At 39.4% G+C, this 25,301-nt stretch overlaps 1 protein-coding gene across 1 annotated transcript in view; it reads left to right on the forward strand.

Moving 5' to 3' along the window:
* The window catches only part of XRCC5 (X-ray repair cross complementing 5), a 99,926-nt gene that overhangs the window by 57,903 nt on the left and 16,722 nt on the right, over positions 1-25,301 (forward strand). The window contains exon 16 of the mRNA XM_053598134.1: positions 614-683. Coding sequence (XP_053454109.1) covers positions 614-683 — 70 coding nt within the window. The remainder of the gene's footprint in view (positions 1-613; positions 684-25,301) is intronic.

Consider the following 25,301-nt stretch of genomic DNA (forward strand, 5'->3'; position numbering starts at 1 on the left):
TGTCTTATGAGCTAAGTGATACTTAGGCCTGATGTGTTGGCACCAGCAGATTAAAGACATAAGTATGATCAGAAAGGGCAGAGAGTTTGATCTTTAAAACTTTCCCACCTAGCGCTGCCGTAAATCTCTATACAGAATCTACTTCTATTTTTTGATAAGCTTGGGCATATTTATTGTGTATATTCTATCAGAACTTCAATGTCGAAAGGTCAACAGCAGTGCCTCAAAAAGAGTAGCTCGGTGACTCAAACATCACGCTGCTATTTTTCATGTCATCCTAGTGGGCAAATATATTCTGATATTCTGAACTGATCCTGCCCATCCTAAAGCCCGTCCTGATGGCCAGCACAGGTCACAATACTTTACTGACTCCTCTAGAAGGAAATCACCTTGCTTAAAGAAAAGCACATGAAAGTACAGAGGGCATCTGTTTGACCACTGCACTCTGCCAGCTGGAAACAGTGGCCTGGAAATGAAAATGAATGGAAACAGCTTGCTTTTAGTCTTTGGTTTTATAAGAGTACATTTACTACATTAAACCCTCCTATATTGCCTGGGCTGCTGCCCAAAAGAGAAGTGACCTGCGGGTTTATCATCTGTGGGTATCTTCTAGGTTGGAAGCGTAAATCCTGCTGAAAACTTCCGTGTTTTAGTGAGACAGAAGAATGCCAGCTTTGAGGAAGGTAAGTGATAGGCCATTGGCTTTGCATTTAAGAAAAGGTCTTCTGTTAAACTAACTGATTTAAAGCATGGACGAATAAGTGTAGCCTTTTGTTGCAATGCTTTACATAATATTTTCCTTTACTGGCTGTCTTTGTGATTGTCCCTTGTTAGGGGACCACTGGGGCAACATTATGAGCACCTGAAGGTAAACTTAGCACAAATCTGCCCAAACAGAGCACTGATTTGTATGTCTCCCTGTTAGGGAAACTGGGCTGGAACCTTGAAGCTTTTAGTTCCACATAATTAATGTTCTTTGGGATCTTGTCAGTGAACTTGTAAGAAAGCATTTTTGCGTCGTGTCTTCCTATTTTCAGAGACACAGAATTCTTGTTCCATTTCTAAGAATTTGGGCCCCATTTATAGTAGTCTCAGGAAGACTTTGCTGCTTCCCTTAAATTTAATCCTCAAATTGACTACATCCTCACTTTTCCTATCAGATATTACCTAGAATTCCATTTAGACTGTGGTTAATATAGTATCAAAACAGTTTCCAGGGATAGACAGAGGGTCTAGGATCGACGTTCTTTCACTGGATTACATGCAGGTTCCTGTTGTGGTGGTTGTTAATCCCACAAGTTTGTGTACACAATGTCGAGTCATTACTGCTGCCCCGTCAGCCTTTTCTAACATGTGTCTGAGTGTTTTTGTGTGCACAGAACTTTCTCTTCCTACCTCTTGGCATTGTAGGGAAAAATAATAATTTTTAAATGCCTTGAAGTACTACCTGGCATAGGTCTAAAAGTACTTTACTACTTAGAGTCTAGGAATCTAGACTCCTAACCTATTTCCCCGAAAATAAGACAGTGTCTTATTTTAAGGTGTGCTCCCAAAGATGCGCTAGGTCTTATTTTCAGGGGACGTCTTATCTTTCCTGTAAGTAGGTCTTATTTTTGGAGTATGTCTTATTTTTGGGGAAACAGGATAGTACTAAGTTCTAATCTGCTGCCCCCAAAGCGAGCTTAACCAGCTGAGCCTCAGAGCACACAGTCTACCAGGCCAAATCCATTGGTGGGAATGCCAGAGGCCAAGCCCAGGCGAATTTCCTGAGGCAGATCAGCTTCATCATCATGGGAATCTGCATCTTTTATGTGGGGTGTGTATGTTTTGTGTATTAAGAGGGAAGAAGAGCTTTTGAGTTTTCACAAAACACAACTTCATCTAAATGGTTCTCAACCTGTAGGTCGCAACCCCTTTGTAACAATGAAAATACATTCTGCATATCTGATATTTACATTATGATTCATAACAGTAGCAAAATTACAGTTATGAAGTAGCAACGAAAATAATTTTATGGTTGGGGGTCACCACAACATGAGGAACTGTATTAAAGGGTCGTGGCATTAGGAAGGTTGAGAACCACTGATCTAAATAGAAGCAGGACATCTAAAATTCAGAAGGATTGGAAGAAACAATACTCAGAATTTCCTTCTTTCACAGATTGGGATGATCAGAAGATACTTCCACAGTGTTGTGCCTTTGTTGTTGTGTATTGAACTGTGTATTACAACTGTGTGTTTGGAAGGGGTAGAGGTACTGCTGTGAAAAGTCAACAAACTCTGTTGACTAGTGATTATTGTGTTTTCTGATACAAGATTGAGACCTTCTTAGTTTTCTCTTTGGGCTGGCATTGCCTTGGCCAGTAGTCTCCCAGGTTGGCACTGCCATGGTCTTTTGGGGGACTGAATCTAGTTGTCATAACCATTATGTGGCAGCCACTAGTTATTAATATTTTGTAGCTACCACGTACAAGACATTATGCTAGCGCTTTATTATATTCTTTTATTTATACTGGTTAGCAGTCCAGAAAAGTCATGTGAAGAAGCAGAGAAAAGTTAGAGCTTTAACAGCTGATGCCAGAATTTTCTGAAGGAGAGTTGTTTGTATTGGGAAAATACTTTGATAATTGCCTAAGATAGAGAATGAGGCTCTGTCCTCAGGCTTCGGAGTTGGCTAGTGCTGAGGCTCCAGAGGAAGGAGAAACTCGCAGCATTGTAGAAGTAGGAAGGCTGGAGTTACTTCAGGAAAGGAGGGGAGTGAATTTAGACACGGCACAACCTTCCACATGAGTTCCTGAGTCACAACCACAAGTATTCAGCCACAGTGAAACTCTGGAAATACCAGGTTTAAGTGCTATACTTGGGGAGACTGAAAGAGGCAGAGTTTGGCATCTGGCATTACTACCTACAGAGCAAAGAGAGCACCTGGGAAGCCAGGAAGCCAGGGCCTGGAGAGACTGTGAGAGCGAATTCCTGAGACTTTGCTCACATCTTAGGAACACGTGGTTTTGAAGCAGTCTTATACAATAACAAGGACAAGGGGACCCTAGATGGCATGTGAGTTACAATACGTATTATTATCCCCACTTTATGGATGGAAAACTAAAATTGGCAGAAATGAGCTTCCCCCCAAATCACCCAGGGATTCAAACATGTATCTCTTTCAAATACTGGATTTTTCCTACACTTAAAAAAAAAAAAATTGTAAGGTCACGTATCTTAAACCTTATGCCTCTGGATAGGACTTTTTTTTGAGACAGAGCCTTAAGCTGTCGCCCTGGGTAGAGTGCTGTGGCATCACAGCTCACAGCAACCTTCAACTCTTGGGCTCAAGCAATTCTCTTGCCTCCACCTCCCAAGTACCTGGGACTACAGGCGCCCACCAAAACACCCAGCTATTTTTTGGTTGTTTGGTGGGCCTGGGCTGGTTTCAAACCCACCAGCTCAGGTGTAGGTGCTGGCGCCTTAGCCGCTTAAGCCACAGGCGCCCAGCCTAGATAGGACTTTTGATGGGTGGACTGTCCTTTTACATTGCATGTGACTTTGAGTCCCAGCACATTGCTAACATTTGACAGTGGCTGTCCCTATATATCCCCATTTAGGACTTGGTGAATCAAAGCTGGCCAGTGACAGCACAAAACCAGACTTTCTGCAGAGCAGTCAGACAATGGACCTGCCTGCTCCCTAGCAACTGGTTCTGACTTGGCTTCTCTTACCTCCTCCCTCCCTTTTTTGCTCCCCGCTCCAGATAAGATACCCTTATTCTTGTCCAGCCTTTGTCCAGCCTTTGCTCTGCTTGGTCCTTGTCCAGCCTTTGCTCTGCTTGGGAATCTTTTAGGCTCTTTATGAGCCAAGACTCACTTCCCTTGCATGCCCAGGGAATACTCTTTCCAAATGTAAGCTGTCTCTCTAATAGTGATCTTCTCTTTGAGAGTCTGTCCAGGGCAGGGAGAGGGAAAGCCCTTCCCCTTTTCTCCAGTGTATCTGTTTTTTCAATTCAGTTGTTGAAAGTATGATTAACAATAGATAGTTGGTAAGATTGTTTTACCCTTAGATAGAACTTGGCTATTTCACCAGATGTTATAAACTAAAATATGGGCACCAGGCCTAACAGTTGCATAGTCATACTGAGAGTAGTGTGATCCTCTCCCCTGACAGCAGCAGTCCAGTAGGCAGCTACACGTTTTCTTCTCCTCTGGATTTCAGTATGTGGGATGTTTCTTGTTCTGTGTTTATCGGCAGAGAGGTGATAACTAACACCCTGAACCCAGGGAAAATTCTTTCCGGCTGCTGACGTGTCTGCAAGCTTTCTTCGATTCTCTCTCAGTACCTTGCTTTTCCAGTTCCTTTCAACCTCCTCCCCACCCACCCTACCATTCTGTCACTCCATGTTACAATAGAAAAACTCTTGACCGGGCGGCACCTGTGGCTCAGTGAGTAGGGCGCTGGCCCCCTATGCCGAGGGTGGCGGGTTCAAACCCAGCCCCGGCCAAACTGCAAAAACAAAAATATAGCCAGGCGTTGTGGTGGGCGCCTGTAGTCCCAGCTGCTTGGGAGGCTGAGGCAGGAGAATCGCGTAAGCCCAAGAGTTAGAGGTTGCTGTGAGCCGTGTGACGCCATGGCACTCTACCGAGGGCGGTACAGCAAGACTCTGTCTCTACAAAAAAAAAAAAAAAAAAGACAAACTCTTGACCATCTATCAATTGTGAGCGTAGGATTGTTTCCCAACATACACTGTTCATAATGTGCCATGTCGTCTCGTGTTCTGTGGCTGCAGGTTCTGCAGAGTCCACAGTTGCCCCTCAGGGTGAGTTTATCCATTTATTGGAACATCCTCGTCCCCCAGCAGAGCTGCTGAGAAGGAACGCTTCTAATTTCCAACTCCCAAGGAATTGAATTCCCAACCCTTTGCCTTTGTCCTGCTTTTACTTAAGAAGAATGCTGAAATGGTCAAAAGAGAGCAAATTGGAGAAGGAAAAGCCACATTGCTTTAATCTTCCAAACAATTCCTATGTAATTAAGATACATCTGAATTTATAAATTCCCACTAAGTATCGAACATTATGTAAAGTAGCTCGAATGTCCTGGCATGTCCAATACAGGTTTTCTGAGGGCCTTATGAGCCAGAAAAGACAGATACATGAGAACAGATAAAAGGCTAGAGTGTAACTTATTTTATAATGAGAGGATTCTCTTTCTCATGAGCCTTGTCTTTGCCACTTAGATTATATGTTCTATATTAGGCATTGTGTAGTGACAGTGTGGCAGAACTCCATTCCACCCAACTGAATTCACATGAACATGACTGGTTTAAAAAAAAAAAAAAACCTGTCAAAAGAAGACATCCTAAGTAGAAATGGCACAGACCCCCAAACAGCTGGTATTTAAAATTAGATTTAGGTACAAGTGGACAATAATGTGCACTCGTTCATTTGATTAGAAGATGATCAATTTCAATTTAATCTGGGACTGCTGAAGCATTTAATGTCTCTCATTTTTTCCTTCCTTTCACTTTGTTTGAGGCACATCTCATCCTCTAGTCTTTTTGCCTTTGTTCTCTGACTTACTTTATTTTCATTCATCATAAACATCCTTCCAGTTTTAAAAGAGATTTTCAAAAATTCACTTATTCAAGTCTTCCACTACTAGAGAGAATATGATACCTTTAGTAATAACATAATATTATTAGTCAAAGCCAAATAGACAGTTTTTAAAATTGCATTTTTGTAGGTATAACACTATCCTGTTTGCACAGTTTACTTTATAAAGAGTATGTGATTTTCTGCCATGAGAAGACCTTAACTGTGATCCTTGGGAATTGTGATTGAGAAAAAAATTTCCCATTTGTGTGTTACCTTTTTATAATTGGCCCTGATACTTGTAATCTTGGGTATGAATTACATAATCTATTGTCACCTTGTTCAGGTAAAGATAAGAAAAATATGGCTTTTAAACAAAGCTGGTAAATTTAAGAAAAATAAATTCTGGCTGGGCACAGTGGCTTAAGCATGTAATCCTAGCACTCTGGGAGGCCAAGGCAGGTGGATTGCTTGAGCTCAGGAGTCCGATACCAGCCTGAGCAAAAGGGAGACCTGTCTCCACTAAAAATAGATAAATTGGCTGGGCATTGTTGCAGGCACCTGTACTCCCAGCTACTCAGGAGGCTGAGGCAGAAGGATTGCATGAACCCAGGAATTTGAGGTTGCTGTGAGCTAGGCTGACACTCTGTCTCCTACCCCACCTCCCAAAAAGGAAAAAGACATTGTGTCAGATACCTTAAAAATCTTAGCTATACTAAATACAGTGACTACAATTTTAAACATCTTTAATCCAAAAAAAGGTGTTTTGATTTGTTTTTTAACAATTTTACATACTTCCTTAGAAAGTCCTTTCCTAAGTATACATTTAGTCATGAGCATACATTTAGTCATGAGACAAAATACAGGGTTAAGAATTTAGAGGCTTAATCTGTACTCATATATTTTTTTTATTAAATATCTCACTTGTCCTTCACTGGATTCCTTCCTGATAAATTTAAATTGTTAACCCCAGAGATTAGGCTTACTGAGATCTAGGCTTATTTTATGCCTTGTTTATCAAGACAAATAGTCTCATTCTAACACAAAAATCAGTCTATTTGGAATCAGTACCTGGATACTACAGGTACCTAAAATGGAGTGTTACTCTCTGACAAGGAAATTACGCATCCGAGAGACTTCAGGGTCTTTTCATCTCCCAGGTGGGAGGACTGGATTCCATAGTAGTTAAGGTGGCTTTTCATGGATCACTGTAAATGTGCTGAAGACACTGCATCACGCCCCAGAGAGCCAACTCTTGGCCTGTTGTGGCTTACGCTTCTTCCTTTATTGCATACATTTCATGCAATGGCACAGCACCATTCTGGAGTTTACATTTTAATATTATAAACCTCATCAGCCAAATAATGAAATCATTGAAATAAAGGTGAAAAGACAGAAGACATGACACAGAAACAATTTTTATAGTGTTTTCATTTTTTAGCAACTGTCCCTAAAAGGCCTCCATCCATTCTTACTCAGCTTCTACAATTCTTTTTTTTTTTCTCTTTTTATTTATTTATTTTTTCTTTTTTTTTTTATTGTTGGGGATTCATTGAGGGTACAATAAGCCAGGTTACACTGATTGCAATTGTTAGGCAAAGTCCCTCTTGCAATCATGTCTTGCCCCCATAAAGTGTGACACACACCAAGGCCCCACCCCCCTCCCTCCATCCCTCTTTCTGCTTCCCCCCCATAAACTTAATTGTCATTAATTGTCCTCATATCAAAATTGAGTATATAGGATTCATGCTTCTCCATTCTTGTGATGCTTTACTAAGAATAATGTCTTCCACAATGCTTTCAAGTTCCTGTCAATCTTTGTATCAGAATATGCCTAATGACAGTGTATGGCTCTTGTGAAATGTACCCTGGCTGTCTATTAAGAAAGAGAGACAACTGGTTACATAAAAATGAAAGCATCTTTGCTGTAGTTACGTTCTCAGCACTTGGATTTCTTCCTGAGAACATTCAAAGAAGTCTATATGTAATATATGACAGTGTTTCTATTTTCTCCCAGTGTTTTGCTTTTTTTTTTTTTATGCTACATAGTAAAGTTGCTTGCTTTAAACCTGCTGAGTAATTTTTCTTTTTATGTTAAAAATGGAAAGGATATTTTTCCCTCTGGCTGAAAATGTGGAAATCACAAACACTTTCCCAGCATGAGAACAGCTAGAAGAGCCAAGTCCATTCAAGCCTGCATTTAACATACTGGACCGTTGGCTTGCACTGATGACCTGGGTCACGAGGGCAACAGGGCAAGGTGCTCACAATCTGCTCTGATGGAAACGCAGCATACATGGTGCTTAGGAGAAAGGGCATGTCATCCAACTTGCTGTTGGAGTTTGCCCTTACACTAACTGCTCGTGAGTATGATTTGTGAGTAGTTCAAGTACTTACGGCAGTTTGGTTGTTTTTCTGCCTCCTGTAAATTCTGCAGTTCTTCCTTCTGTGGTACATCATTGTCATGCAGGGCGTTGTGCTTGGTTCTCCTTTATATAGGGCTGTCTTCAAGACTGCTTTATAAGCCCAGTTTGTTGAAAAAGGAAACTGATTTCAGATTGTGCTGATGTGCATACTGCTTTAATCAATGACTTAAAGTGACTGCTGGTAGCAAACAACAGAAGCTCTTAACCAATTAGGGTGTTTAGGAAAAGATGTTGGGCTTTTGTTAAAATAGTCACTAATCAGCTGAAATGTGTTAACAGGAGCCTAGAAACAGCTTGGAGTTCTACTTACATGTAATAAAAGCATTTTGGTCCTCCCCTTTCAGATTGCAAACCCAAGGCAAAAAATATGCTGATACAGAAAGAAGTGGCAAGTATAATTTGGTACAGCTAGTCCTGTGTGTTAGATCTCTGTGTGTCTTCATAAAACCTAAAAAAAAAAAATGCATGCTTGCTTCTTTGGCTAAAAACAGGAGGGGAGTTTGATTCCAATACAGAACACAGTGTCAGCAGGACTTGAGACTATTACTAGCATAGGTGTCTTTGGAAAAAGGAGAAAATTAATTTTTTGTTGTTGTTAACTTCCTTATGGACGGTTGGAGAAAAATCTTCAGTTAGTGGTTGTGATTAAAGGCCTATTTTTGTTTTCCTTTGTGAGATTAAACTGCTGAAATCCTGTAGTTATCTCTTTATGTCTGTCAGTGGTAATGAGATTCAGCCTTTACGCTCGGGATGGTCTCTGTATTTCTTCTGTGGGCCATTGGACTCAGGCGTCTTTGTTCTTGTGAGAACCACCTTTTATAATTCCCTTGCCCTTGGAATCCAGTAATGTTTTCCTAGAGCACTGAGGGTAAGATTTGCTGTCTAAGCTTTAATAGTTATTCTGTAATAGAAACATCTAACAGGCGTCCTCAAACTTTTTAAACAGGGGGCCAGTTCACTGTCCCTCAGACCGTTGGAGGGCCGGACTATAGTTTAAAAAAAAAAACAAAACTATGAACAAATTCCTATGCACACTGCACATATCTTATTTTGAAGTAAAAAAACAAAACAGGAACAAATAGAATCACACCGCCTCATGTGGCCCACGGGCTGCAGTTTGAGGACCCCTGAAAGTATCTCCCTGTCCGTGTAAACTTTCACAAGTCTCTTAGGTAAATTGCACTTTTAATTCCAGTTTCAAAATCACTTCATTGAACTAAATTTTCTACTATAAAATGTACTGGTAAGAACAATTTGGTGATCTTTTGTAAATTTATAGGGTTATAGAATCATCACCACAATCCAGCTAAAGAACACTTCCCTCACCCCCAAAAGTTCCCCTTGCCTGTTTATGTGCAGTTCTTGCTTTGGCCACTTTCTGTCTCTATAAATTTTCTTTTTGGAGAAATTTCACAGAAGTGGAATCATTCAAGGCGCAGTCTTTTGCATTTGCTTCTTTCACTTAGCGCCAGTTCTTGAGGCTTGTCTTTGTAGATGTCTCAGTGGGCGGGTGAATAATATCCCACTGGGAGGATGTGCCACATCTTGTTTGTTTATTCCCCAGCTGATGGGCATTTCAGTTGCTTCCATAAATAATGTTGCTGGGAACGTTCGCATACAAGTCTTTGTAAGTTTGTGTTTTTCTCCGGTAGGAGTGGAATTGCTGGGGCATATGGGAGGCTTCACTTTTTAAGAAACAGCCAAACTCTTTTCAAAACTGACTTGTTTGGTTTCCATCCCCACCAGCAACATATGAGGATTCCAGTTGCTTCACATATTTACTAACACTGGTGTTGTCGGCTACATGGTATTTGAGTAGCAGTGTTTGGGTTATTTCATTGTGATTTTGATTTGTAGTTCTTCAAAAACTAAGGATTTTTTCATGTGCTGATTCACCATTCATATGTGTTCTTTGGTGAAATGTCAAAATTTTGGCTATTTTTTATTTGGGTTGTCTTATTGAGATGTAGAGAGTTCTGTATATAATCTGGATACAAAGCCTTTATCAGATACATGACTTGCAAAGAACTATTTTCTGCCACTCTGTGGATTGTCTTTTTGTTTTTCAAAATTCTTTTGAAGAGTAAACTTCTCAACTTTGATTAAGTCCAGTTGACCATTTTTTTCTTTTATGGGTTGTTGTTTTGGTGTAATATATAAGAAATCCTTGCCTAGGCCAAGTCACAAGCATTTTTTTCCTGTATTTTCTTCTGAAAGTGTTAATAAGTCTGTAACCCATTTTTAACTGATTTTTGTGAATGGGTCTGAGCTAAGGGTGCAGGTTCATTGTTTTACATGAGTATAACCAATTGTCCCAGCACCATTTATTGAAAAGACTATCTTTTCCCCCATCAAATTCCCTTGGCACATTTGTTGAAAATAAATTGACCATAAATTTAAAGATTTATTTTTTCAATTTAATTTACGTGTCTGTCTTTTTTTTTTTTTTTTTTGCAGTTTTTTTTTTTTTTTGGCAGGGGCTGGGTTTGAACCCACCACCTCCAGCATATGGGGCTGGCACCCTACTCCTTTGAGCCACAGGTGCCGCCCCATGTCTGTCTTTTCTAATACACATTTTGGTTACTGTAACTTTATTGTGAGTTTTGAAATCATGTAAAAGAAGTCCTCCCACATTGTGCTTCTCTAAAATTATTCAGACTACTATAGGTCCTTTGTATTTCCATGTAAATTTGAAGATCAGCTTTTTTTTTTTTTTTTTATGGGAGACAATGTCACACTCTGTCGCCCTGGGTAAAGTGCTGTCAGGTCATTGTTCACAGCAACCTCAACCTCTTGGGCTTGAGCAATCCTCTTGCCTCAGGCTCCCAAAGTAGCTAGGATTACAGGTGCCTGCTACAAAGCCCAGCTAGTTTTTCTATTTTTAGTAGATATGGAGTCTCGCTCTTGCTCAGGTTTGTCTCAAACTCTTGAGCTCAAGCAATCCAACCTGCCTCAGCCACCCAGAGTGCTAGGATTACAGACATGAGCCATCGCATCTGGTCAGGGTCAGCTTTTCAATTTACATAAAACATCCCACTAGGATTTTGATAGGGATTACAGTGAGTGTATAAAATAATTAAGAGAGAATTGCCATCTTGGCAATATTGATTTTTCTAATCCACTGACTGTGTCTCCATTTATTTAGATCTTATTTACTCCCCATAATATTTTATAGTTTTTAGCTTATAGGTCTTATACTTTGTTAAGTTTATTGCCAAGCAATAAACTATTGATGCTATTCTGAATGGAATTTTGTTTTGGATTGAAAGACTTGGGGCAGGACCCCCCACTCTGTCCTGAACGACGACAACCCCAATCAACCGCAAGAGACGGCACTTGATGCAATCAGCAAGAGGATTTTATTCCAGCATGCTGGGGCTTAACTCGTAACTCTTTCAGGAGCAGAGGAGTCAAGCCCCGAACAGCAGGTTTTACAAGCTTATAAAGGCAAAAACCACAAAGTAGGGAGGGGTAGCAGACATAGCAGGGGCTTTCCAGATAAGAAGAACTCTGGTTCATTACTCATCTGTCTTAAGACAAGATCAGCAGTTAAACATTTGCTTAGCTCTTTTCTCAGAACCGGTTACCGGGTATCTGCTTTAGCTCGGGGCTATTTCCTGGGACAGTTACAAAAGGTCACATTCTTATGGTAGGGGGGGAGAAGTGCTGCTACATGGCTGGTCCCCTCCCCCCCTTTTTGGATTTGGTAGTACTTTCCTTCAGGATCGTTGTTGCTAGTATAGAGTACTGTGATTTCCTTTTGTTTATTGACCTTATATCCTGCAACCTCATTAAACTTATTATTTATTAGTTCTTGTAGTATTTTTAAACATACTCTTTAAGATTTTTTACATACAGGATCACATTGTCTACAAATAAAGAAAGGTTTACTTCTTTCTTTGTAACTTACATACCTTTAAATTATTTTTCTTGATGGTACTGCTTAAAATTTCCTGCACAGTGTTGAATAGAAATGATGAGTAACTATCCTTGCCTTGTTCCTGACCTGAGGAGGAAAACTTTGTCTTTCACCATTAGTATGTTAGTTGTAAGTTTTTCCCATATTCCCTTTGTTAGATTAAGGAAGGTTCCTTTCATTTCTAGTTTTTATTATGAATGGGTGTTGAGTTTTGTCAGATGCATTTTCAGTATCTATTGAGATGATTATATGATTTTTATTCTTCTGTTAATATGGTATATTATATTAACTGATTTTTAGTTGTTTAATCAGCCTTGCATTTCAAGAATAAATTACGGTTAATTATAGTATAAAATATTTTTTATATGTCCTGGAATTTGTGGTTTGAATATGTGTCGGTGCGGCTATGGCACCCTGTTTTTTCTTGTCCGTGCTGCTTTGGCACCCCGTCACTGCATGCAGGAACCAGCACAGACACGGATTAGAAGCACAATGCTTGCAAGAGGTGGACTTCCCATAGATGCAGGGAAGCCCCAAATAACTGCCATAGCTGTTTATTGAAACATTAGAACAGGTGTGGAGGGCCCACGTAGGAGGAACACATGCTTAATAGTCGCTAAGTGCTCTTTTCCCACGGGCTGGACTCCACCTGGAAGGTTCGAGGTATAACACCTGCTTGCTAACTTGCAACTGACTGATCTTATCTCATTAACGCATGCAGTTGCTTGAGGGCTTGTCTCTAGGCTACAAAACATCTCCATGCCAGCTGGGAGATTGAGCGCCTCCCTCAAGAACTTGGACTGCTCCTATAAGCCTGGTGCTCCATCTTCTACAAATATGTCCCCCAGAGTTCATGTGCCTGTGGTTCAGTGAGTAGGGCGCCGGCCCCATATACCAAGGGTGGTGGGTTCAAACCCAGCCCCAGCCAAACTGCAACCAAAAAATAGCTGGGCGTTGTGGCAGGTGCCTGTAGTCCCAGCTGCTCGGGAGGCTGAGGCAGGAGAATTGCGGAAGCCCAAGAGCTGGAGGTTGCTGTGAGTCCTGTGACATCATGGCACTCTACTGAGGGCGGTAAACTGAGACTCTGTCTCTACAAAAAAATAAATAAATAAATAAAATAAAAAAGAAAAAGAAACTTAATTCACATTGTAACAATGTTGAGAGGTGGAACTTTAAGCCTTAAAGTTTAAGTGGTGATTTAATTGTGCAGGCACCATCCTCATGAATGGATTAAGGCCTTTAGGGCAAGAGCCGGTTAGTTACAGAAAGGATGAGGTCAACCCTGTTTCCTCTCTCTGTGGCCGGCTTGCTTCTGTCTCTCACCCACAGATGGAATGACTGCCACCAGATGCTGACACCATGCTCTCCCACTTCCCAACCCCCCAGAACTCTGAGCTAAATAAATACCTGTTCTTTGTAAATTATCTCGTCTTAGGTACTCTGGTAGGATAGCATAAAATGGACCAAGGCAGCTAATACATATATTTTGTTAGGATTTTTGTGACATTTGTCTGCAGTTTTTTGTGATCTCTCTGCCTGGCTTTAGCAATAAAGAAATACTGGACCCTGTAGAAATGAGTTAGGAGGTTTCCTTTCCTTTTCTTCAAGGTAATTATTTCTTTTTTACATAATTGATAGAATTTACCAATGAAGTCATCTGGGCCTAGGTTCTTTGTGGAAAGCTTTTTAATACTAATTTGATTTTTATCTTACAGATCTAGTTGGGGTTTTTATTTCTTCTCGAATCAATTTTAATAATTTGTATCTTTGTAAGAATTTATCTATTTCATGTGGGTTGTCTAATTTGTTGGCATGACATGGTTCAAATGTTATTTCCTTATAATATTTTTGAGATCTGTATCCTATTTTATACCTGGTTTGGGGATTGTATATTTTCTATTTTTCTTGGTCTATGTAGGTAAAGCCTTATGGATTATATCTTTTTGAGATTCTAGTTTTAGTTATTACAGTTTGATTGATTTTCTTTATTATCAGTATCTCTAATTCGTTCTCTGATGTATGTTAGTTCCTTCTTTCTGCTTGCTTTGCTCTTTTTTCTTGTTTCTTGAGGTGAAAGCCAAAATTATTATTTGAAAACTCTTTTCTAACGTAGGCATGTAAGTTACAGTACTTTATCTGCACACCATAAATTGTGATGTCTTGTGGTTTTGTGTTCATTCAGTTCAAATATTTTGAACTGTTTTTTGTGATTATTTCTTTGACCTTTGGGTTATTTAGAAGTATATTTTCAATTTCAAAATACTGAGTTTTCCAAATTTCTTTCAGTTGTTGATTTTTAATTTAATTTGGTTGTGATTAGAGAACATATTTTGAATGGCTTTAATCCTTATATATTTATTGAGACTTATTCTGTGACCAACATAGCGTGTTTGTGGCCTTAAAAAAAACATATATTCTGCTGTTGACTGCTCAAGGGTCTTTCAGTTAAGTCAGTTTGGTTCATAGTTTGTTCATATCTATGTCTTTGTTGATTTTCTGTCTAGTCATTTTCAGTGATGTTTTGTGTATCAAAAGTTACTCACTTGATTAATTTCTGTTTAGAGGATCTGTCCAGCTCTGAGAGAGGAGTGTTGAAGTCCCCTGTTATTATGGTGTTAAAGGATATCATATTGTTCAAACTAAACAAGGTCTCTTTCAAGAATCTGGGTGGATTTAAATTGGGTGCATAAATATTTAGAATTGAAATGTCTTCTTATTGTAGTTTTCCCTTGACCAATATAAAATGTCCATCATTGTCTTTTTTGACTTTAGTTGTTTTAAATCCACATGTATCTGAAAACAAGATTGCAAACCCTCTTTTCTTCTGAATTCCGTTTGCCTGAAAAATTGACTTCTAACCTTTAACTTTGAGTTTTAATTTGTCTTTTGACGTGAGGTGTGTTTCCTGCACACAGCAAATAGGCAGCTTGTTTTTTTTTTTTTAAATCCAATCAGCCAATCTATGCCTCTTTAGTGAGGAATTCAAGCCATTGACACTTATTGAGATAATTGAGTATAAGTGTGGTAGCGTTCTATCCATCTTATTTTGTGAAAGTCTATTGCTTACAGATGTTAAAGAGTTAAATAAGACCTTAGAACAACTGTGCTTGATAGATGTATATAGAACACTCCATCCCAAAGATAAAGAATATACATTCTTCTCATCGTCCCATGGAACTTTCTCCAAAATTGATCATATCCCAGGACGCAAAACAAACCTCAACAGAATCAAAAGAATTGAAATTCTACCTGGTATCTTCTCAGACCACAAGGCACTAAAAGTGGAACTCAACTCCAACAGAAATTCTCGACCTCACACAAAGGCATGGAATTTAAACAACCTTATGCTGAATGATAGTTGGGTACAAGAAGAAATCAAAAAGGAAATCTTTAACTTCTTTGAATATAACAACAATTAAGACACAAGTTACCAAAACCTATGGGATACAGCAAAAGCAGTCCTGAGAGGAAAAATTATCTCTTTAGAAGCCTACATTTGAAAAACAGAAAGAGAGCACATCAACAAACTCACTAGCCATCTGATGGAACTGGAAAAAAAGAACAATCTAAGCCTAAACCTAGCAGAAGAAAAGAAATATCCAAAATTAAATCAGAGATTCATGAAATTGAAAACAAAAGAATCATTCAGAAAATTAATGAAACAAGGAGTTGGTTTCTTGAAAAAAAATAAATAAAATAGATAAACCTTTGGCTAGACTAACTAGAAATAAAATAGTAAAATCTCTAGTAACCTCAATCAGAAATGACTGAGGGATTGATCCCTGTGAATCGAATAGTGACTAATTCTCACATAAATTGGATTTAATTTTGACCGAAGTACATTATTTAAACATTAATTTTTAATTCAACTTGTTAATATGCTGTTTAGGATATTGCATCCTCATTTATAAGTGACATATGTTTATAATTTCCCCTTTATAACAATATATTTTCTTCAATTTTAATATCAGGTATACCCAGATCAAGTAGAATGATTTTGAAGCATTTCTTCTTTTTCTATTATCTATAAGATTTGACATGATCTAGCCGGGCGTTGTGGTGGGCGCCTGTAGTCCCAGCTACTCGGGAGGCTGAGGCAAGAGAATTGCTTAAGCCCAGGAGTTGGAGGTTGCTGTGAGCTGGGTGAGGCCACGGCACTCTACCGAGGGCCATAAAGTGAGACTCTGTCTCTACAAAAAAAAAAAAAAAAAAAAAGATTTGACATGATCTGTTTTTTGAAATTATCTGTTACTTTTATTTATAAATATTAGTTGTCTATTTTTTAGACTTAAAAAAAATAAGAAGTTAACTGATGACTCCATACTGAACCTCAGAGTCAAAGCATTCTATAATAGACATATTGTTATTTGACAATGTGAATGTTACTTTCTTTGCATTATTATTATCGCTTAATATTTCGATGTAGCAATTGTCTGATTCCTTTTCTGAATGTATTTATGTTTGTTCTGTACAAGGTTTTTGTTTCTAATCCTTATTTTAAACATTATTATTAAAATCTAAGCCTTTTTAATTTTGTGAAGGCAAAAAAATGGAAACCTAATAAACACACGTATATGTAAAAATTTTAAAAAAATGAAAAAGTAAGGCATAGAGTGGGAGAAAATACAAATTATATATTGTATATAATAAAATAATTGTATCTACAGGGAAAATAAAAAAGAAAGTTACTTACTTGAGACCCTGTGTGCTAGTCAGACCTTTATATAATAATTTTTGCCTCACCTAGCTAACTAGCTCAGCTTGGGCCAAGAGATTCAAGTGAATTTATACAGGGAACTAATTCAGGTAATAGGATGCACTATTTACTTCTTTATTTAGTTAGCTAGATAAATACATAAATATATACATACATTTATACATAGATATGAAGTCTTACTCTGTTGCCCAGGCTAGAGTATAGTGGTGCAGTCGAAGACTCCTGGGTTCAAGTGCTCCTCCCACCTCAGCTAGGATTAGAGGTGTTCATCCAGGTAATTAAAAAAAATTTTTTTAGAGATGGGATTTCAATATGTTGCTTAGGCTGGTTTTCAACTTCTGGCCTCAAGTAATCTACCCACCTCAGCCTCTCAAGTAGCTAGGATTACAAATGTGAGCCATTGCACCCAGCTAAAGTGTATTTTATATAAAAGTCTTCAGAAAGGGCAGATGTAGTCGCTAACATTTGTAATCTTAGCACTCTGAAAGGCTGAGGTGGGTGGGTTGCCTGAGCTCAGGAGTTCGAGACTAGCCTGAGCCAGAACAAGACCTTGTCTGTAAAAATAGCCAGGTATTGTGGCCAGCTCCTGTAGTCTCAGCTATTTGGGAGGCTGAGGCAAGAGGATCCCTTGAGCCCAGGAGTTTGAGTTTTCTGTGAGCTACAATCCTTTGCTGCTTGGGAAGAATTCATTTGTGTTAGTAGAGGGTAAGCTTACTTGGTACAGGAAAAATTGTATAGATTTAAGGAATTTTTAGAGCAAAAAAGGTGATTTGTTGTGAGAGATGGAAGTTAACTGTAGTGGCAACAGTTGTTTTACTGACAATGTATCAAGTCTTAGATCAATATTTATAGATTTAGAAAAATTTAAGGTTCATTATTCCTTTCATTTGTTACTTCTTTTGTGCCATTTTTCTCAAGCATGTGTTTATCTTGTTTGATTCCTTATTTGTCTCATACACTGAGAAGAAAATATATATGCAGTAACTAAGGTTGTGTTATCCCATAATTTGCCCCATTTCTAATTTCTCTTACCTGGACTATTACAAAGCCAGCAAGAGTTAGAATTGGAATTTTATTTTATTTTATTTTTATTGCAGTTGGCCAGGGCTGGGGCTTGAACCTGCCGCCCTCAGCATATGGGGCCAGCACCCTACTTCCTGAGCCACAGGCACTGCCCATATTTATTTATTTTTTTGAGACAGGATCTCACTCAGCCACACTGGCTACAGTACCATGGCATTATAGCTCTTAGCAACCTCCGACTCTTGGGCTCAAGTGATCCTCCTGCCTCAGCCTCCTGAGTAGCTGAGAATACAGGTGCCCACCACAATGCCTAGGTAGAGAATTGGAATTTTAAATGTATGAGATTATAGGGAATGTAGTATTGACGAATCAAAAATAAGATTTGCTCATAGTCTGGGCACAGTGGCTCACACCTGTAATCCCAGCACTCTGGGATGCTGAGGCAAGAGGATTGCTTGAGGATAGGAGTTCAAGACCAGCCTGAGCAAGAGCAAGACCTCATCTTTACCAAAAATAGAAAGAATTAGCTGGGTGTGGTGTTGCACACCTGCCGTTCCAGCTATTTAGGAGGCTGAGGAAGGAGGATCACTTGAGCCCAGGAGTTTGAGGTTGCAGTGAGCTATGATGATGCTACTGCACATTCTAGCCCAGGCAATAGAGTGAGATCCTGTCTTAAAAAAATAAAAAAAGAAAAGAAAATAACAATTTGCCTACAGAAAATCTTAAATTGCACAGATTTGATGGTAGGTCAGCCTTTCTTAATCATTCCCTATGTCTTTGAAATCAGCCCCCTGTTCAAGGCTGGTCACAACCTGGTCCCACCCTATCACCCCTGACCCATTCTCGTGGAGGTCCCTTCTGTGAGATTCTGGCTCATACCCTTGTGGCATTGACTTCCCACCCTTTGTATGTTTGTTCATGTTGTGTCTTCCAAAAATGTCCATTCTTTTCTCTCATTCTCATACCCCACTCGAAAGAAATGTCCATGACATGAGAACCAGTGTATGTCTGGGCACCAAGGCTTGGCTGTAGCTGACTCGTCATCATAACAGCTGCTGCTCGCTCCCTGCATCAGCGAGACACAACGCCGCCGTCTGTTTCTGTGTTTTCTGAGTATTGCTGGCTCCTGGTAGAGTTTGGGTTTCCATTGTTGACTTTAACAAAACAGAGCTTAGGAGTAAAAAGAGTTTGAATTTTTGATTTATAACAGATTTGCTTCTGATCATTTCCAAAGTCTCAGCCCCTTCAAAGAAGAAGTAGAAAAATATAACATTTCTGTATTTTGAACTCTGGAATGTTACAAAACTTTCTTACAGGGGGCAGTGCCTATGGCTCAGTGGGTAGGGCGCTGACCCCATATACCGAGAGTGGCGGGTTCAAACCTGGCCCCGGCCAAACTACAACCAAAAAATAACTGGGTGTTGTGGCAGGCACCTGTAGTCCCAGCAAATCGGGAGGCTGAGGCAAGAAAATCGCCTAAGCCCAGGGGTTGGAGGTTGCTATGATCTGTGACGCCATGGCACTCTACCAAGGACAACAAAGTGAGACTCTCTCTAAAAAAAAAAAAAAAAGGCAAAACTTTCTTTATAAAACTAGAAAAGGATAGAGAGGAGAAAAATGAAAGGCAAAAGAAGAGGAATCTGAGAAGTCTAAGGAAAAATATCATATAAAAACAAGGCATCATTCTTTATTAGTTTTTAGAAGGATTTACCATATAGAATATAGTCTTTCTAAAAGAAAGATTAGTACCTAGTATTTCCTTTCAAGAAGAGCTCAAAATTTTGAAGCCTCTAAAACATTGTGTGCTGACCGCATACAGTGGCTCATGCCTGTGATCCTAGCACTCTGGAAGGCCAAGGCTGGGGGATAGCTTAAGCTCAGGAGTTTGAGACCAATCTGAGCAAAAGAGAGACCCAGTCTCTACTGAAAAACAGAAAAATAAAGCAAAAAACCCTCATTGTGTCCTGTCTCCCCTCTTCCAACATCCACTGGCTGCCTATTTCCCTCCTTGATGAGGAATCTGACTCTCACTCACTGTAGCTCTTCGACTGATACATGAGTTTGAATTCCATTCGGTCACTAACTTTCAGTGGGTCCCATTCCCAGAATGGTCTCCTGGTCCCGAGTGTTTCCTCTGGGCTGCACTATTACTATGGCTACTCGGTTTCTTCTGTTTCCTTCTAGCACTAGTTTGGTAACATCTACTCAGGTATGAAGCTGGACAAATACTGTAAAATTGCTACAGTGCCAAACACTTCCATTTATCCTCCCTCATACAGGTCATATGGAATGGGATCAAGTTGAGGTGTTAAGGTTCTTGATTCTTCTCTGTCACTCTTATTTTTTAGTAAGCTTTGCCAAGTTTTAGAATTCTAGGACCTCAGGAAATTGTGGAGACCCTCTTCCTCTCCTCTCCTTACCCCTCACTCCTACCGTCTCCTACATTTCTTCAGGTGTATAGCATATGCATTACATAAATGAGCCAAGAAATCACTTCATTTAATAAGAAAATTTTTCTTTCGTTTCTTTCTTATGTTAACATAATGTCTCAGTATTGTACTTCGAACATACTCCTTTCTGGAATTGGGAGAAGTTGTTCTTTGATCTTTATTTAACTGCTATATGCCCTATAAATATTAATTGATGACCTTCAGACTTTGTTGGACATGTTTAGTGTGTCTTTTATGGTTAAATTGAGGGGTTTTTTTTTTTTTCAGACATAGTCTCACTCTGTCACCCTGAGTAGAGCACCATGGTGTTATACCTCACAGCAACCTCCAACTCCTGTGTTCAAGCAATCCTCTTGCCTCAGTCTCCCCAGTAGCTGGGACTACACACACCTGCCACAATACCCGGCTAGTTTTTCTATTTTTAGTAGAGATGGAAGTCTCACTCTTGCTCACTCTGGTCTCAAACTCCTGAGCCCAGGGGATCCACCCACCTTGGCCTCCTGAGTGCTGAAGTACAGGCATGAGCTACCACGCCATGCCTAAATTGAGTTTTTAATAAAAAATTATAAGACCATTGAATACTGTGGAACCCACCCATTGGTCAAGAAACTTAAATTTGCCAGGTGACTTGGGAACAGATCTATTCTTATGCCCAAGCTGTTTAAAATGAGAACTGTTTCTTCATCCAGAATAAAAATATGTCATGATGTCCTCTTCCATAAAAAGCTTAAATTAAGCCAGTGGACTAACTGGATATCATTTTTCTAGTTTCTCATTAGCTCACCCTACCATATTCTACAGAGTGCTGAGGCCAAGAGACCTTCAATATCTTTCTTCCTGCAGCTATAAAGTAGGACTCACAGTTAGCTCAAATAAAAACAAAAATAAAACCAGAGAGATCTCACAGTCTGCAGGAATGGATTCTGACAATAAAGACTTTGCATTTACTCTGCTCTTTGTGCCTGGGGTTTTAATTTAACACATCAATGAAAAGGCAGCATTTAAAAAGGGGGAAAACACCCAGCAGGACTTACTTTTATTAGTGCAATTTGTAAGAAATTACTACACTTAATGAGAAAATCTTTAAGCATGAAAAAATGGGCTGTGACTGAACTTGTGGAGCTTTAAGGGTGAGATTTTAATTGACTTTTTTAGTTATTGGTAAGAAAAATAATAATAATGAAAAGAAAACAAACCCAGCACTGCATCTGCATAGGGAGGTGGTCAGCACTTCATATATCTTAGTTCAATTTCCTGTGTCCGAAGATTGTGGCTGTGGTGTTCTGCTCTATCTACTGACCTTTTCTGTTTTTAATAGGATGGTAGGCAGCTTCTTTTCTGCAAGATGAGGAAGTTGGTGACAAAGAGTCTGGCAGAACAGTTTCTAAAAGGGGGGCAGACTCAACTGGGCAAAGAGCAGAGCTGTCTGCCCCATAATCCAGCTGCTTTTAAAGGAAGCCAGATTTAAATGTCATTTTCAGGTTCATAAAGCTTATGTTTTTTTTTCCTAATTCTCCATTTCTTTTGTTGCCATCCAGTGATTTCTTTTTCCTCTATAAGAATATTTCATTAGAAGTCCAGAAGGCTAGGTACAGCGGCTCACACCTATAATCCTTGCACTTCCAGAGGCCAAGGCAGGAGAATTGCTTGAAGTCATGAGTTTGAGACTAGCCTGAACAAAATAGTGAGACCATGTTTCTTCCAAAAAAAGAAAGAAACATCAGCTGATGGTGATAGTGTGTATCTCTAGTCCCAGCTAATGGGAAGGCTGAGGTAGGAAGATTGCTTGAGCCCAGGAGTTTGAGGTCACTGCAGTGAGCTATGATGATAACACAGCACTCTAGCCTGGGCAGCATAGCAAGACCCTGTCTCAAAAAAAGAAAAAGAAAAGGAAATGAAAACTTTTCTAATGTTTAGTGCTGCTAGAAAAAAAAAAAAAAAACTCTTCTGATAGTGGTCGCAGAAAGGATAAAAAGAAATAAGTCTGTATATCTTTTGTCGTTTAGAGAAAAAATATTTAAGATGCCTTGTTTTTGTACTTACATTTCAGAAGTATGTTTGCTTTCTGAGAGGACGAGAACACCGGGGAAGGTTCTCAGCCGTTTCTGGTGCCTCTGGCTCATTGTCACGGCGTACACGGTTGTGTGGCACAACCATGTTAAATTAAACCTGAAGGAAAGGGAAGTGTATGTAGCTCCAAAGATGTTTCAAGTAGAGGTGGAAATAACATTGTTTATGTAATTCTGTTTTTGTAGAAATAATTACTTTAAAAATTTTAAATATTTAGGAAAAGCTTTAAATATGCTTGTGAACCTTTCTGATAACTTTTAATTGAATTTCAGTATATTCTACCTCACTAGAAAGAATGAAAGAAAAAAACCTATGAATGTTATATTCTCTTATTATTTAAATTAATTTCTGCCCCCTGGAAATACCCATTTCATAAAATGGGGCATCCCCTTGTGAGTTCACAGCTGCACACTGTCCTTAGATCCGTTCCTCACCCTTCCCCTGTGTGCAGTGCATCTGGGGGAGGGCTGGGCAGAGCAGGCCCCTACAGGCTGAATTTGCCAGGCTCCTGTGTCTGAAGGATTTCTTCTAGGTTAGGCCAATGGGAGACTTTGCTGGGAGATTGGTGGGAAGGAGGGAGGGAAAAACCAGGATATCACTTTCTCCCTTTCTTTGTTGGGCTGCATTCCTGATCTCCATGGTTTCAGCTTCCACAGGACAGATCCTTGGCTCTATTTATACCTTCTCTTTTCTTTTTCCCTCATGGCAAGAGGTGCTAAGGCCTTCTTGCTGTTGCTAATCTCTGGGTTATAGCCCCATTCTCAGCTGGCTTCACCACTCTTTATCACCTATGTAACAGCTGCCTGCTTTAAATTTCCTGTGTTGAATATTCAGAATGATTTCTAGTCTTCTGGTTGGACTGATATGTACACAGCCTCTACCCACAATGGTCAATTTATATCCTATTAGAAATAGGCCAGAAGGGAAGCCTATTTGTGATCTGCGTCTGTTTAATTGCCTGTGTTAAACACAGACTGGTCAGGCAAACGCCTCTTGCATGTTTTTGGCTTAAAACAGTGATCGTGCTTTACTTGTCAATTTAATTATGGAAGACTGGACTACTTGCCTAGAGTTTTATTTGCTGATGGATATTTATTTCTTTTTATTCTCTTAATAATGAATGGCTTGATCATTATACACTTATTTTAAATTAAGTGACTTTTATTATCACTTTTTAATTTTGTTTTTTTATTAAGATGCCATTGTCATTGGTTGTATAAATGTGTTCCTAACATTTAAAAATTATGTAGTTGCTGAAAGTACAGAGCATGCAGCTTTTCAGTAAGTAAAATTCATACAAGCCATTGATACCATGAGAAAAATTAAATTGGGAAACATCCTGAATGATGCCCAAGTCCAGCAAAATGGTTCAAGATGCCTCTTTTTCGTCCTTTATATCTAATATGTGACAGGTGAGGAAACGTGCTGCTTTTTTGGCTGTGTCGGGTGGAGGGAAAAAAACCATAATAAATGACTTCCTTTCACCTTGTAAGCATTTTTGCAAACAGCAGAGGTAGTGAGTAAATGGAAAGTCAGAGGCAGAGGCACCTGGCCCTGCGCCTTTTGGCCCCTATGACTGGGAAGGGGGGTAGTCCATTTGTAGGACTTTGGATGGTGTTGGAAAACTCCTGTAGAGAAGAACATCATGTACTTCAGATTAGACGAGAAAGTTGTCACTTTCCTCTTCTGAATCTGAATAACATTTTGAATATGACACTAAAGTATTGTATTGAGACTAATTTTATATATCAATGTCTGTACTCATGGGAGATGCTGAGTTAATATACAATTCCCATACTTAAAACCTCAAAATCTGGAACAGACACTTCTGAAGTACTATTCAAGATAAATGATGGCCCTATGCATGACTTAGTACCCTAAGATAGATGGCCCTTCCAATGGCCATTTTTTCATATTAGCTACTAATGAGTATTATTGAGTCACTGACTAATTCTGGAGAACATTTTGGTGAGTTATAATTGGGGCTGTGATTTACTGAGTAGGAAGACTGATAGGCCCTTCCTTAGCCCTATAGTAGATGTGGAAGCTGGAAGCAGAGAGAAGCACTCTGGTCAGCACTTCCTCTTCCTGGGGCGGGGGGTTGCAGGGAAGTCAAAAGCATAATCCAGCCCGAGTAGAATATTATTTCTGTCAGCCGTTTGTGCATTTTACTCATATTAAGAATGGCAGGGAAATGCGAAGTGCCACCAAGCTTGGGAAGGGCAGTCTCTCGTCCACGTCCTGTTCTCATACGCAGTATATTAAAGCATCATCCAGCACGGCTGTGCCCTGGTGTTAAATGGTTCTTTATGGTCAGTGAACCACAAAATAGTCTACATAGAGAAGGCCAGAATTTGGAGTCACAGGCAGGTACACAGGCCATATTACTGATTATTCCCAGAAGGACACAGTCTGGCTTTTTGGATTCATTGGATTTTTTTGAAGTTTAGATGCATTTATCCACCTGTGTTTCTGAGCTCTTTGGAAGAAAGCATAGAACAGTCTAACATATAAATAAGAAAAACAAAATCCAAATAGGCCTGCAGATGCACAAGGATTTAATTTTCAAGTAGAAACTGGATGTTGAGGTTCTCACTTCCTTTGCTTTGCATACCTCCTTTTGTGTGTCATCACTGCAGATGTTTTATTGCTTTGGTGTGTGCTTTATTTTCGTCTCTTGGACATTTTTCTCTGTATGATGGCAACTGCATGTGTGCGTTCCATCCTATTCGGGATAAAATGAATCAGGAAGCTATGTTTTGTTGCAAAGCCGTTCAGTACCTCTTCAGTTGTGTGGTGGGCTCCTACCACCAGGACTCCCTAAGCTGCAGTCCTTAATCTTTCACGCTCTTTATACTCTTTTCCTTGTAGTCTTTATGTCATAGTTTGGACATAGCAGACAACACTCTTCTTTAAATAATCTCTTAGTATCCGTGATGCTTTATCCTCCTGTTCTTCTCCAAATACACCCTGTGTATTCCCACCTCTTTCTCCTACTTTGGCTCTTTCAGTTTCCTGCTTTGTAACAGCCAAATTCTATTTTTCATTGCATAGCTGAAAAGTCATTTTAATTCATGAAGCCTTCTATCATCAATAAAGATTTTTAGAAATTCAGATC

The sequence above is a fragment of the Nycticebus coucang genome, chromosome 7, assembly GCF_027406575.1.
Source record: "Nycticebus coucang isolate mNycCou1 chromosome 7, mNycCou1.pri, whole genome shotgun sequence".
Lineage (NCBI taxonomy): Eukaryota > Metazoa > Chordata > Mammalia > Primates > Lorisidae > Nycticebus > Nycticebus coucang.